At 44.1% G+C, this 13,819-nt stretch overlaps 2 protein-coding genes across 3 annotated transcripts; one reads left to right on the top strand and one right to left on the bottom strand.

Annotated features, from left to right (window-relative positions):
- Window positions 1-363: 363 nt before the first annotated feature.
- Window positions 364-9,242, top strand: IFT52 (intraflagellar transport 52). Its single transcript, XM_058814783.1, has 13 exons — window positions 364-603; window positions 1,422-1,509; window positions 1,768-1,897; window positions 2,770-2,845; window positions 2,933-3,004; window positions 3,342-3,468; window positions 4,056-4,142; window positions 4,441-4,509; window positions 5,233-5,387; window positions 6,391-6,478; window positions 7,627-7,735; window positions 8,230-8,375; window positions 8,952-9,242. Exons 1-13 carry the CDS (start codon window positions 485-487, stop codon window positions 8,997-8,999), a joined length of 1,314 nt encoding a protein of 437 aa, XP_058670766.1. The 5' UTR covers window positions 364-484; the 3' UTR covers window positions 9,000-9,242.
- Window positions 9,243-11,603: 2,361 nt separating this feature from the next.
- Window positions 11,604-13,325, bottom strand: LOC131564485 (uncharacterized). Of its 2 annotated transcripts, none has more exons than XM_058814939.1 (2): window positions 13,264-13,325; window positions 11,604-12,604 (listed from the first exon to the last, which is right to left on the bottom strand). In XM_058814939.1, the coding sequence occupies exon 2, from the start codon at window positions 12,581-12,583 to the stop codon at window positions 11,810-11,812; it is 774 nt and encodes a 257-aa protein (XP_058670922.1). In that variant the 5' UTR covers window positions 12,584-12,604; window positions 13,264-13,325; the 3' UTR covers window positions 11,604-11,809. The 2 variants fall into 2 exon arrangements, with proteins under 2 accessions (XP_058670922.1, XP_058670923.1); XM_058814940.1 differs by having other exon boundaries at window positions 11,604-12,608; window positions 13,264-13,295.
- Window positions 13,326-13,819: the final 494 nt, after the last annotated feature.

Raw genomic sequence — 13,819 nt, 5'->3', positions numbered from 1 at the left:
TCCAGCCGGGCCTTGGATACTTCCAGGGATTCAGGGGCAGCCACAGCTCCTCTGGCCGCCCTGTGCCAGGGCCTGCCTACCCTCACAGGGACGAACCTGCAGCTGTCAGGATTGGGATTTTTGACACAAGCAAAAATCAATGGCCCAGAAAAGCAAAGAGGGGTTCAGGACAGCGGGACTGCGCCGAGCCCTGACAGGCGCGGACTGGGGCTCAGGAAGGGCGGGAGCGCACCGCCCTGTCCCCGCCCTCCGCAGTGGTTCCGTCCCGCCCCTTTCCTTGCCGGGGACTGGAGCGAACCATTGCGGCGACCTCTGCACTCGAGAGGGGGGGAAACGCCCCCCGCGCATGCGTCCGGCCGGAGCGTTGCTAAGGCGCGCGTGGTGACGGCGGCACGGCGGGAGCTCGTTGGGGACCCGCGGGCGGCCGGGGCGCTGGCGCTTGCCCGCTGCTCCCCGGAGCCCTCCGGCAGCCCCGGGGGAGCCTATGGAGAGCGGCCCGCGCAATGCCATAGTGTTCAACGCCTCCAAGGGCGAGAGCTTCACGCCGGCCGGCGGCTACAAGGCCCTGCGGAAAAGGCTGCGCGGCAGCTGGAAGGTGCTGAGGTGAGGGGCGGCTCTCGGGGCGCGGAGAGGCCCTGGCGGGTGTGTGTGGGCAGCCGAATGGCCTTTGGGGGTGTGTGGGCACCCGAGTGGCCTTTGGGGTGTTTGTCGTGAGCTGAGGTCGCTCTCTCGCGTTGATGGCGCCCTGTTGCATCTTCTGCCCCTGTGGGATGCTATGCGTGGTTCTTGGGAGCTGCAGTTCACCTGGAGGAGATGGAGTGTGAGTTGTAAGGATGAGGCTCTTCATACAGGTGTATGGGTCTGTAGATGGTACCGTTTATCTGATCACTGCAAAATACGGCATGAGCTGTTTGGGAGAGGATATCAGGGAAAGGCTCATCCGCAGAGGGTGCTGGCACTGCCCAGGTTCCCCAGGGAATGGGCACGGCCCTGAGGCTGCCAGGGATGCCCAGGGTGGGGCTGTCGGGGTGTCTGTGCAGGGACAGTCCCATGGGCTCAGTGGGTCCCTTCCACCTCATCTTATTCTTTGAAATGTGGCCAGACCAAAAAGAAGAAAAAGAAAAATAACAGGAAGCTCCTCAGGTGCAAAGTTTAATAGCAGCTGTGACAGCTTGCAGCAGTTCTGGATCTGGCACAGTGCCTTGTCAGAGGAGCGTTGCTGTTTAGCTGGTTGGCATTTTTAAGGGTTATTTTTGCTCAAGTTGTCAACTTTAAACCCAGATAAAAGGATGTGAAGTGACTGAAATGATTTGCTTTGTGTTCATTTGCAAGTCCTTTATAAAAAAAAAAAACAAGAGGAAAAAGTTGTGGTTCAGGACTGTATCCAAGAATAATGTGTGTCTTTATTAATCTATTCATAGCTTAAAAGATGAGATCACTTCTGAGAGACTGTTTGGGGTGAAATTGTGGATTACAGCAGGACCAAGAGAGAAGTTCAGTGCTGATGAGGTAAGAAGTCAATAATTGTTTTCAAGTTAGTTATGTTTTAAAATTTGCTTAAGTAGAAAAGAACAAGGCAGAAGACTTTGCTGTAATGCTACTTTAAATCAGTTCATATACATTGGAATTTGAATGTTTTTCTTATAGGGCAAAGTTAAATGCAAGCAGTCAAAACAATTCCTCTCCCCTCATCTCAATATAACTTCATGCAGTTTTGTGTGCAGCTTCTCATGTTTGTTTGTTTTCTGGATCTTTGTTGATTTCTAGTTTTCTGTTCTGAAGAAATTCCTGGAGGATGGTGGGGCCATCCTGGTGATGCTCAGAGAAGGTGGAGAGTCCCGGAATGGCACAAACATTAACTTCTTGTTAGAAGAATATGGGATCATTTTCAATAATGGTAATGGGGCTCACTGCTACTTTTAGTCATCAATTTGAAAATTGAAAAGAGCAGGTTCAGCCTTTGTGGATGCAAGCCAAGCAGATCTTTCTCACAAAGGATCTTTTGATCTAAAAGATTTTTTTCTTTAAATCTGCATGCACATGACAAGGTAATATTGAAGCACAGCAAAGCCTTTCCATGGACAGAGTGCATGGGCAACTTGGCCATTTCCATTCCTTTGCTGTAGTTGTTAGTTTTAATTTACTAAAAAAAAATAATTTTAGGGAAATTTCTTGCTTAAAAAGCCATTAATTTAGAACATTTTCCATATGTTTTAAAGGATTGAATCACTTAATGCTAACGCTGAATAAGAAGTGGCACTTTTCTTTAGCAGACCAATAAAATATATCACTCATTAGTTTTGTGCTGCCAATATGGAAAAAAAACCCAACAACCCAAGGCAAGTGTGTGTCAATGTGCATAAAATATTTGGGGCCTTTGGTGGCTTTTCTAGACCATGCCTTTTTTTTCATCAATAGGACTCAATTAATCAAGTATTTGGAAGATGCATAAAAATTAAGTTGTAAAAGTTGATCCAGGCTGCTTTAACTGGATCTTTTTGTCTCTTTTGCTTTGCAGAGGATGGTGATGTGCTTAACTTTCTGTATTTTTTTGAATTTGCAAACATATTCCTATCCTAAGTCTATTCTATCCAAAAGGAAACAATAGTAAAGGCTGATTTCAGTTTTGTGGTGTTAAAAGCATGACAGATTTGTGGTGTTCAAAGCAAACACCCAGGGAATCCAAGAGCTAAACTAGTTTTTCTTTGCTAAATCTAACACACTGATCAGCTGAGATGTCAATTTCTATATTTTTTTTCTTTTTTCAAGATGCTGTAGTACGAAATGTGTATTACAAGTACCACCACCCAAAAGAAGCCCTAATCTCTGATGGAGTTTTGAACAGGTGAGTATTTGGGGTATGGGAATCTTCACAGTAAACTCTTGTAAACTGGATTGTTTTCAGTAAGGTTTGTTTTTCAATATCTTGTAGGGGAATCAGTGAAGCTGCAAAGAAAAGAGTGCTGGAGACAGCAGATGAAGATGGAAGGGGCCATGACTCACAGTAAGTGTTTTCTCTGAGGAAACTGCTGTGAAAATGTGTAGAACACCTCAGAATTGGCAGGTTTGGGATTAGCAGCAGTACTCTGTGCTTATGGTGAGGTTTTCTAATGCATTTCTTATGTTCTTGTGCTTCTTAGGTTATATCTGGGAAGGAGAATCTGTTTAGTAGAGCTTGGTAACCTCTGAAGGAGCAGGAGGGATAGGTTTGGAAAGGAATTATTGTTCTCATGACCAGATCTTGTTTGCATCTAGTCTGTGGGTTTCAGTTAGAGTTCTGTGAATCTGCCCAGCCTGCCTGGTGCATGCAGGTGCTTATGGAATTCCTGTATTTCCTGCAGAGCTCTCACCTTTGTTTACCCTTTTGGAGCCACACTGAATGTGATGAAGCCAGCAGTGGCAATCCTGTCCACAGGGTCTGTCTGCTTCCCACTCAACAGGCCTGTCCTGGCTTTCTATCAGCATGAGGTATGAGCTGCCTGGGGCCCTCCCTGCATTCCCCCTGCCCCACACAGAGATTGTGAGTGGATCTTTTGGGGCTACTTACAAACCCACCTCAGTTTCTGATGTATCTGCAAACTCCAGATGAGCCCACTGACTCCTGACTTTTTTAATGGTAAACTTTGCACAGGGCTCAGAGTGGTCAGCAAAGATTACATATTTTTTTGGTTGACTGGTGGATGTCTTTAATTCTTTAAAGTTTTAGGGTTTTCTCTGCTGTTTTACTGATAATTTATTAAATAAGATTATCCCTAACTCTGTAAGTACAGCATATTGAATTCCAAGGTTCTCACCTTGGAACCAGTAGATTTTTCATATATTATTTTACTCATCCAGCCCTGTTAATTTATAAAAATAAATTCAGAAATTTAATAATAAAGAGTTACAAGCACAGGATTGATATTGTTAATGAATGTGAACAAGTTAATGCAGTTTTTTACTGTGTGGACAATGCAGTTTTTTACTATGTAGACAAGTAATGCAGTGCAATAACAATTGCCTCTAAAGCTGTGATTTGGAAGGAATTTTTGCTATATTGTATTCTTTCTTGGTAGAGTAAAGGTGGAAAGATGGCAGCCCTGGGATCTTCCCACATGTTCAGTGACCAGTATTTAGATAAAGAAGAAAATGGTAAGATCATGGTAAGTTGGAGTTTTTTGGGAGGTTTTTTTTTATCTTTAAAAACACCTTTTTGTATCTTCACAACATTTGTAAAGCACTCCAGGCTCAGCTTCATTTTTGAGCAAGACAGCTATGAAATGAATTCAGTATGGGAATTCTCAGCCAATACTAAGAGATATTCTTTGATTTATTATCTTTTTTTTTTTTTTTTTTTTTTTTTTTGTGGTATGTTATTTAATAGACTTAATAGGAATATTTAAGCATAGAATGAGATTACTTGGATCCTCCTGAAAGTAATTGAGTTTTGCCCTTCCCCAGGATGTGCTTTTCCAGTGGCTCACAACATCAGATATCCACTTAAACCAGATGGATATGGAGGACCCTGAGGTAAGAGAGATCCATCACAAGGAGGTAAAGAGCAGTGGGATCAGCACTGGTCTTGGCACACCCTGTGTTTATCACAGAGGGGTTAACAGCAGGATGGGTGCTGCTGTTGTTGCACAACCTTTATTCATGGCCTAAGATTGAGTAGACAGATGGCTCAGGTGTAAAAATTCATGGTACCACTCAGCCTTAGATTGCTATTCATCATCACACATAATTTGTGAAGGTCTCTTTCCAATTTTCCCATGTTTATGAGATGGACTGCTGCAGTGTGATGAGTTTGCACTTCACTCTGAGCCCTGAGACAAGAGGAATGTGCAGGAAGGAAAGGCAGATTTTCTGTGTGTGAGCAGGGGTCAACCTGTGTGTCAGTTTTAGTTGTATACAAATGCTGTTTTTATTTGGAAATATCTTTTTGTGATTAAAATGTATAGTCTGTGTGCATAAAAACCAGCAGTTTGCACAGTTGATTAGTAAGCTGACTGTTTTAAAGAATTAACAGAAATGCAAATAGGATTGTTGTGTAGCTTTACAGCTGAGAGAAGAGGTGGCACAGTTACTGATCTAGTGAGCTGCACTGCAAAGGGCCAGAGTGAAAACAAAGAAAGAGTGAAATATTTATTTCTAAGAGAGATTTTAGGTGAGATATGAGGTAGAAAGGGACAATAGGAATGGGTTGGCCATTTCAGATGCCAGGGGTGTGTGTCTGTATGTCTGTGTGCTCAGATTTCAGACTACACCGTGCTCCCAGACACGGCCGCGCTCTCCGAGCAGCTGCGAGTGTGTCTGCAGGAAGGAGATGAGAACCCCAGAGACTTCACAAAGCTCTTTGATACATCCCTTTATCAGCTGGACACAACTGCCCTCCCTTCAGTTATCAAGTCAGCAGCTGTAATTTTCTTATTACTTATTTATTTATTCCATTTGGTGTTCTGCATTTTCTGTTTGTGCTTAAATTGTGTCTCCTTAAGAGGAGGAAGGAATGAGCATTTTGAATATGGATGTACCAGAAAATAGATTTGTACAGTGTGGCAATGATGTTTTCTCTTGCTTCTTGTCTTAGCTGTAGTTTCTGGCCTTCTTTTCTCCTTTTTTTTCTGACTACATGAGATTCATTGATTTGATATTTTGAGAAATGTCTGCAGTGAAGTTGGGCACTTTCTGGAGTGCTAACTGAGAACTGCTCGTTTTTCCACTTTTGAATTACTTGGCATTTACTGGAATTTGCATTTCAGTCACCTCTGCATTTCCCAATAATTGTGTTTTGAGGTTTATCAGCTGCTCAGTTTCACCAGTTTTTGTCACTCTCAGTTTTGTCCATCATAACTCCTCTGTTACCCAGATCATGTCTGAACACTTTGAGTAGTAGCAGCTTAACACAGATTCCATAAACTCCACTCTGCTGGGGACACTTTTTCTTCTTACTCTCTATTTCTTGTATTTTCACTAGTTGTGAATACACAGGATCTCCCTTCTGACCCCATAACAAATACTTCTTTAAAAAATAACTTTTGGTTATTGACTTCCTTATAAACTTTTCTGAAATCTCAGTTCTGCTTGTTTTGTGCTGGATCACTTTTCCTTCATCTGTGTTCATCCTGCTAAAAGTCAATTGTAGAATTGAGCTGTGATTTTTTAGTCACCTTATATATCCACCTATCATCTTCCCCTGTCACAACTGTAATTTTCTTACTGTAGAAGTTATTTATTACTGATCTGTAGTTTTCTGAGGTCCTTATAAAATTGACATCTCATTTTTTTGTGCTGTTACATTGCAAAACTTTGATGCTGATGTGTTCACAAAAATCCATCTCTATAGCCTGCTAGTGGAAATAGATGTGGTATCACTTTTTTCCTCATACTTGGAAATTTTCTGTGCTGCAGAGCTTATGAAGAGCTGAATATGAAACATGAACCCCTCCAACTCATTCAGCCTGAATTTGAGACTCCACTACCTGTGCTCCAGCCAGCTGTGAGTAATTTTCTTCCTTGTATATTACAGGGAGAACCCTTCCCCATGAAAGTTGGACTTGATAATCTTGGATGTCTGTTCCAACCTTTAATGAGTCTCTATTTCATTTGTTTCATGCAGAGTCTCTGTATGTCATTTCCATGGTTCTGTTAAAGAAGTAGTGAGAAATGCTGTAGCAATAACTAACACTTGGGAGCTGACTACACTGCAGGGACTATCTTTTAGGAAAGAGCACTCATTTACACTTCTAATTTATTAAAAGAGCTTCAAAATGTAGTGTGTGGTACCAAAACAGAATCCTTGTGTGGTGAGCCTTTGATGAGTAGCTGCTCCCAGTCCTGAGAGGTGGCTCAGCCTTCCCAGTGAAAATAGGATGTGGTATTTGAGAAAGCTGTGCTGGTGAAGGTACTGCACTGCCTGCTGCCAGGGAGGAGCCAGTCTGTCCTGCTCTGCCTCCATCTCCCAGATCCTCAGGGGAAGCAGAAAGTGGAGCTTTGGTCTTTTACAGCAGGAGCTGATCAAACTTTAACCAGCAATGTTTGGGCTGACAGCAACAACACAAGCTATGGGTGTGTCAAACTCACTTCAGAAGGCAGGAATCTCTCAGTATCTGAATTTTGGCACCATTGTTCCATCCTGCTTTACCCTGACCACTGAGAAAGCATCACTGGGATCCTTTAGAGCTTCAGGAGTGCAACTGAAAGTGGTGTCTCCTTCACTGCTTTTTAAGAACCCAAGTTCAGCTTGTGACATAAATGGTGCCTGCATGAAACAAAAATTCTTTGACCAGAATTGATGTCATTATGTTTTCAGAGTGAGGTGTTAGGGCTAATTTAGTTCCTCAGCTCTCAGCCATCACCTGGGTCTCATGGAGCAAAACTGAAACTGCAAATAAGAATATCTAGTTGGGATGCTGGGTGATGATTCTGGCATACATGTGGCTAAATTCTTTTGGAATGTTCAGTTATTTTTACAGCATAAAAATGGGATTTTCAAATGGTGCCACTTGGTTCCATGGCTTTGGAGTTGCTTTTGACTTTTTAAAGGGTTTCTTCAAATCCAATATAAGTTCAAAACTATTGTCTTAGAGATCTACAAAGTATAAGAAACATATGTGGCAATCAAGCATGCTGCTGTTTCTGTCCAAGGTTTTCCCACCTGCTTTCAAAGAATTGCCTCCTCCTGCTCTGGAGCTGTTTGACTTGGATGAAACTTTTTCCTCAGAGAAAGCACGTCTTGCAGAGATCACAAACAAATGTAGGTGGAGCAGATTGTTTGCACATTTAAAATAAAAGTCCATTTTTTTCAGGGGAAAATTGTTATATTTAATTCTAATGCATGGACCTCATTTAGGAAAATCTACTGCCCTTATCCTGATCTAAGAAATTGAAAAGCTTTGGAAATTAATAGTGCAACTTTATGTACCATGAAATTATATTTTGTCTGTTACATGACATTTTATCATGCTTCTGCCTGCTATTTCCTATATTGTGCATAAATTGCTTTGTGCACTCTGGCTGATAAATTTCACATCCTTTTTATGCTTTGAAGTTAAAATGTTAAGATTATTCTAAACACATAAAGATGAGCAGTACTGGCTGCAGGAATACATCATGCCTGGTCCACTGAGCTTAGTGATGGGACTGAACCTCCCAGGATGCCAACAGCAAATGGAGATTCAGAGCAGGTTTTTGGCCAGCTGTTCCAGATGTGTGACACTCACCTGCCTTCTTCCCTGGGTGCTTGTTTAGGCACTGACGATGACCTGGAGTTCTACGTGCGGAAATGCGGCGACATCCTGGGAGTGACCAGTGAACTCCCAAAGGACAAGCAAGATGCCAAATATATCCTGGAGCACATCTTCTTCCAAGTGGTTGAGTTTAAGAAACTGAATCAGGTATTTTTAATAACAATTACAAGTGAGTAGTTGGTTGTAGCAGCAGTGAGGGTGGTGTGTCATTGTAGCAGCTACACTTGTCACAGGCAAGAGGTGATGTAAGACATTAGCTGTGCAATAAATGAGAGCAGTGAAGTGTGATCCAGAGTACTTATGGCTGTTAATCTCCATAAAACATGTACTGCTCAATTTATTAAGTCTCTCATTTATTTTAATTGGGGGATTAGTACATGCAAGTGTAGTTTGTAATTGCAGCTAAATCCAGTTCATTGCTGGTGCCTGAGTGAGAGCAGGGAGTCCTCAGAAGTGTTCAGTGCTCTGGCCAGTGCTGCAGTGCAGAGGTGACCAGCATTTCTCCTCAGGGGCTGCACTGAAATGCAGCTGTGCTGAAAGAATTCTTCATAGCAAATTTAATACTTCAAAGTGTGTTTGGAGCATATTGGCAGAGCTGCAGTTTGTGCTAACAAGAATTGCCTGTTTCACATGTAATCTATTTAAGCCAAAAATCTTGCAGTTCTACTCTGTTTTTAAAGCTCTTTTTTCTTCTTTTTTTTCCTTCCTCTTCCCTTACTTAAGGAACATGATACTGACCCAAGTGAAGCTGGATTCCAGAACAGTACCTGAGACCTGGCTTTCCCCAGTTTGAGACAGACCTTTTAGGGAAAGTATATTTTTCCATTTTTAAAGTCTCTCTTCTCAGTGTATTGATTGGGACTGTCTCAGTAGTTCACTGGATGCTTGGATCATTTATGTATGGTAGTTCAGATAATTAATGCCTTCTAGGGAACTGCTTGTATTTCACAAGCACTTTCCAAATAATTTCTTATTTTTCTACTTCTTTATTGAAACTGTAATTTTTTAATATATTAAAAAAATAATATACCATGAAAATGTGTTTTGGGTCCTTCTTTCTGGCTCCAGCATTTGTTTTCCTGTAGTTAAGTCTTTCTGTTGGTTCTCCTGGTGTACATGAAATCCTTAATTACACTGTGAGAAGGGTTGTTATTTTGGTTTGTGAACTGAGGACAAAAAATAGAGCCATAATTTTAACAGGAGCTGCTGAAAATGCATTTATCACCCTGAGGCCAGCCTCCTTTTGTCTCTCTGCCAAAGAGAACTAAGGAGAGGTGAGTTTGTTACTGTAGAAAGAAACATTTCTTCCAAGGGAGGGGAGGATTTGAAATTAAGCAATTATGACATTGTTGCAATTGCTGCCTCATAGCAGACTGGAACTACAGAATTTTAAAAAGAGAGGACAGCGCATTGATGAAAACCTTAAAATGTAATGGATCATTATTAAGAAACTGTATTATTAAGATACTGCACAGTAACTCATGAATATTTTTACTTCCATTTATTTGATATCTAGCTCACACCCTGAGGTAGTGAGTTCAGTAATGCACAGGAGTGGAAATCCAGGTTAAATTCATTGACCATGAAATGTTGAAGCTCAATGCACAGCAAAAATAGAGCCAGGGAGATCAGTGGTGAGAAGAAAAGATTTGTCAGCATCATCAACACCACACCTCTATTGCAAGGATATTTTTTTATATTAACATGGTGAAATTGCATTATAAAGACTTTTTTGGCTGTCAGTCTGACACTCAATTGTTAAATTCTTCCCCCACTCAGGCCTTCCGTGACTTCTGTGCTTTACCTTGCTCTGCCATGGTTTTTAAAATTTTGCAAAAAATCTGTTCATCTTTTTATTCTCCCCAAATATCTTTTATTTTACATTTCTTCATGCTTCACATAGCATCTTGTCACAAGCTTTTCTAAAGGAGGTGCCCCAAATCTCCTGATCAGTTGAGATGTGCTAATATAACATTAGCAGAAGTGCTTGTAATCTCTTCCTCCACTGCAGCCATTCCCCTTTCACAGAAGCATGTTGGAAATTTTTCATTTATTCCTCTGTTTTCCTTTAAGGCCATGGTTGTGTTTGTCACCCAGAGCACATTTTACATTCCAGTTCCAGATTTACACAACAAGCTTAATCTCTTCTCCTGTGCAGTATCAATAGCAATCAGTCAGCCAGCACAGGCTGCAGCTGAACCAAGCCCCTGAGTGCTCCTCTTGCTAATTTTAGCTCTGGTTTGTACTCTGGGGTGTTTAGACTTCAAACTGTAAATAACTTCTGTTTCCCAGCCCTGTTTCAAGTTCTTTTGTCACCTATTCCTGATGTTGTAGCATGGTTTAAAAGAAGCCATGTGAGCAGCCAGGGGATACAAGCAGCTCCCTGTTTTCTCGGTGTCTCTGAGGCCTCTCTGACAGCTGAAGAACAATTTTTTTTCACTGAATTGATGGTTTTTTGCTAGTGTGGGATACATGTAGCTCATACCTCTCTTTCAGAGCTGTGCCTTTGGCCCTCTGGAAGTATTTAAACTTACTTTGTAACTAGAAACACTTTAGTCATGGGAGTGTGATACATGTAAAATTTATGGCCGACTGACAGAATTTCTAAGGAATACAAGTAGGTGAGTGCTTTCAAGAGGTGAGGTGAGGCTAGGGGGAGCAGGTTGGGCACAGAGCTAGTGAGGGAGTTTATATATTAATGAAATTACTGCTGTGATTCATAAAAGTTGGTTACAAGCAACTCTTGCTGCTTTCTCTTTTTGTCTCTGTTCTCTCATGCAGCATTAACTGATTACCCCTTAATCTGCCCCTAAAAAAGGGGGACAGTACACTGGTTATTCAGCAAACCATAAATGTCCTGAAAAGTGGTTTTAACAAGTTCCTCCTCCCTTTCTTTGCTGTAAGCTGGGACAGGAGAGGAACATCAGGATTGCGCAAATGGGGTGAGATCTAACAGGAGAGTGTGAAAAATCTCAAATGGGTGGGTGCGATGGCCTGGACTCCTTTCCTTCCCACCCCTTGCGCGGTGGCCGGGACAAGCAGTGACACCGTGCATGAGGCAGGCCGGGGGTGCCCGGGGGCCGCTCCCCGGCTGTGCTTTCCCGGTGCACCGGAGAGGGATCCGCAGCCCCCCCGCGCTCCCGGCGGGCAGCGCCGGCCCCACAGCCACGGCCCCGGGGCTGCAGCCGCGTCCCGCTGCCCCTTCTCCGCCAGGTAACGGGGACGGGCGGGGCGAGGGAGCGGGCACGGCCAGCTAGGAGGATTCTGCACCAGGCTGCGCCCTGTGGGGCTGTACCAGCCCTGCGTGTTCAGGGGGAGGGCAGCGAGAGTCAGAGACCAGCAGCAGAGAGACGTTTGTATCTTTATTGTGCTCATACAAAGCAGAGGGATCGGGGAGGAGGAGGAGCCAGCAAGGCTGCGGCTCTCGGGGGTGCCATCACCAGCCCAAGCATTCCCCATCACCAGTGCGGACTCGGCCACCCCAGGTGGGCAGATTTAGCTTGTCACCATTGCTGCCATCACCTTCTGTGCTGCAGCGCGGATCCCTGCTCCTCCCAGGAGCAGGCAGGCACCCGGCAGCGTCACAGAGCATCGTGCAGAAACACAGGGACAGCGTCAGGGTCACTCGGCTGGCTCTCCGGGGTGGCAGACCTGCGGATCAGCGTGGAGTGCTTCTTGAAGGCACCAGGCCAAGCCAGAGGAATAACCACAGGGGTCTCCAGGGGCGATGTGTCTGGTTTGGAGCATCCCAGTAAGCGTAACTCCTCTGTGCTGACATCGAGGGACATGCTGGTATCCATAAAGGATTTTATTGCTGAGATGTCCCACCTGGGTGCTGGCACTTTCCCAAGTGCTGAGACATCTCCAGGCAGCTCAGAGCTCTTGAAGAGCAGGCTCTCCAGTGGTTTGGAGTTCTTGTCTTTCTTGCAAGGTGTTGAGGTGTTCTGTGATGCCACATTCATCAGGCAGCCATCTCTGCTGGGGTGCTCACAGGGCAAACCAGAGAGCTCAAACGTGGTCTGGCCACGGTGGGCCTTGCAGAAGCAGACAAGACTGAGGTCAGAGATGCTCTGGGTCAGGCTGTGCAGCTCAGTCTTCACACAGCTGCTCAGAGACTCCACCTGCTTGACAACACACAGAGAACTGCCACTTGCTGCGTTGTCCAAGTCCACAGGAAGCTCCCAGGTGTCTTGTCTGAGCTCCCAGGTGTCGTGTTTGGAAGCACTGCTAGAGTCCCTGTAATAGCTCACAACAGGAGAAGAATAGCTATGGCTGGAGGAGCTGGCCAAGAACCCATTTTCCAGGATTTCCTTTCCGGTCAGAATGCTGGTACTATGCCTCTGGGTGGACAGCATGGTGCAGAATCCAGCAGCTCTCTGGCTTGTGGAGAAAGATCAGGATAAACCTGTTACTGTTCAGTATAATTCACCAATGGATTACAGACTTACAGTAGCAGGACCACTCCTGGCAAAATCCTCTCTCAGTCTTGCAAGGAGCTGAGCAGGATCCAGGACATGAAGGAGGGCATCCAGCCTATCACTCTTTTAAGCCTGTTAGTTGCTCAAAGGTTATTGTAGAACCTCTCTAAAGTTGAATTTTATTTCACCTCAGCCTAGTTATTGCTAGTCTAAGCTTTGTACAGGGGATAGAGGCATTTTATCCTCATTCCTGCAGTCAGAGGGCCAGTCACCCCAGCTAGAATTAAATCCATTTGAGAAGGAGGCACCAAAACCAGGCTCTGGCTAGGATGGGAGAGGTTGAGGGTCAGCTCTCATCTTACTCTAGGTCCTACACACAACAACCCTCATCTCCAGCTCCTTCCTGAAGGACTGGGTAGGCCAGGAAAGGGCATGGCTATACTCCAAACTCAGCTTAACTCTGAGTGCATGTTAAACAGTGATAAATAGCTCCTAAATTTACTGTAATGGGGCTGTGTAGCCAGTCTAGAAGGAAAGTCTTCTTTAAGAGACTAATCCCTGCTTTTTTTAGCATTTAGGAAATAAATGAAGGAATAAGAAAACAGAATAAATAGTACCTTCAGCTCCTGTGAAGACCCTTTGATGTTCTTGACCCTTCTCTACTCGTGTTACTTACAGCAGTTTTATAGTTCTGGTAATCAATTAACAGGCTGATTTCCTAATTAAGCTAGTTTGGGAGAGGGAGGAGCTTCTGTTTGCCGTTTATTAAGCACAGGGGCAGTGAGAGTGGGTGATGGCTGATTGAAGGAGGTACTCTGTGGGCTGGCTTGTGGTTGTCCTGTCAGTGGGTCCTTAGTAAGGTGACACTTCAAGTCTTGCCTTGTGTTTTGTGAGCTGTTGATTAGGAATATCCATGTGTACAGACCTTACATAGATATGGACAGTATACGTTAATATTTGGGTAGTGCTGTCAAGCACGGGGTTGGATTGTTGTGGCTGTCCTGGGTAGGGCCAGGAGCTGGACTTTGATGATCTTTGAGGGTCCCCTCCAGCCTGGAATATTCTGTGGTTCTGTAACATGTGCGATGTTCCTGCCTTGTGTCCCTGCTTGGTGTCAGGGCTGGATGAGGGATGTCCTGGCTCGGTGTGGGGGTGGATGCAGGGTGTCAGGGC

This window comes from Ammospiza caudacuta, chromosome 15, assembly GCF_027887145.1.
Source record: "Ammospiza caudacuta isolate bAmmCau1 chromosome 15, bAmmCau1.pri, whole genome shotgun sequence".
NCBI classification, from domain to species: Eukaryota; Metazoa; Chordata; class Aves; order Passeriformes; family Passerellidae; genus Ammospiza; species Ammospiza caudacuta.
Note: the sequence above shows the minus strand (reverse complement) of the source record. Positions and strands in the feature narration are given on the sequence as shown.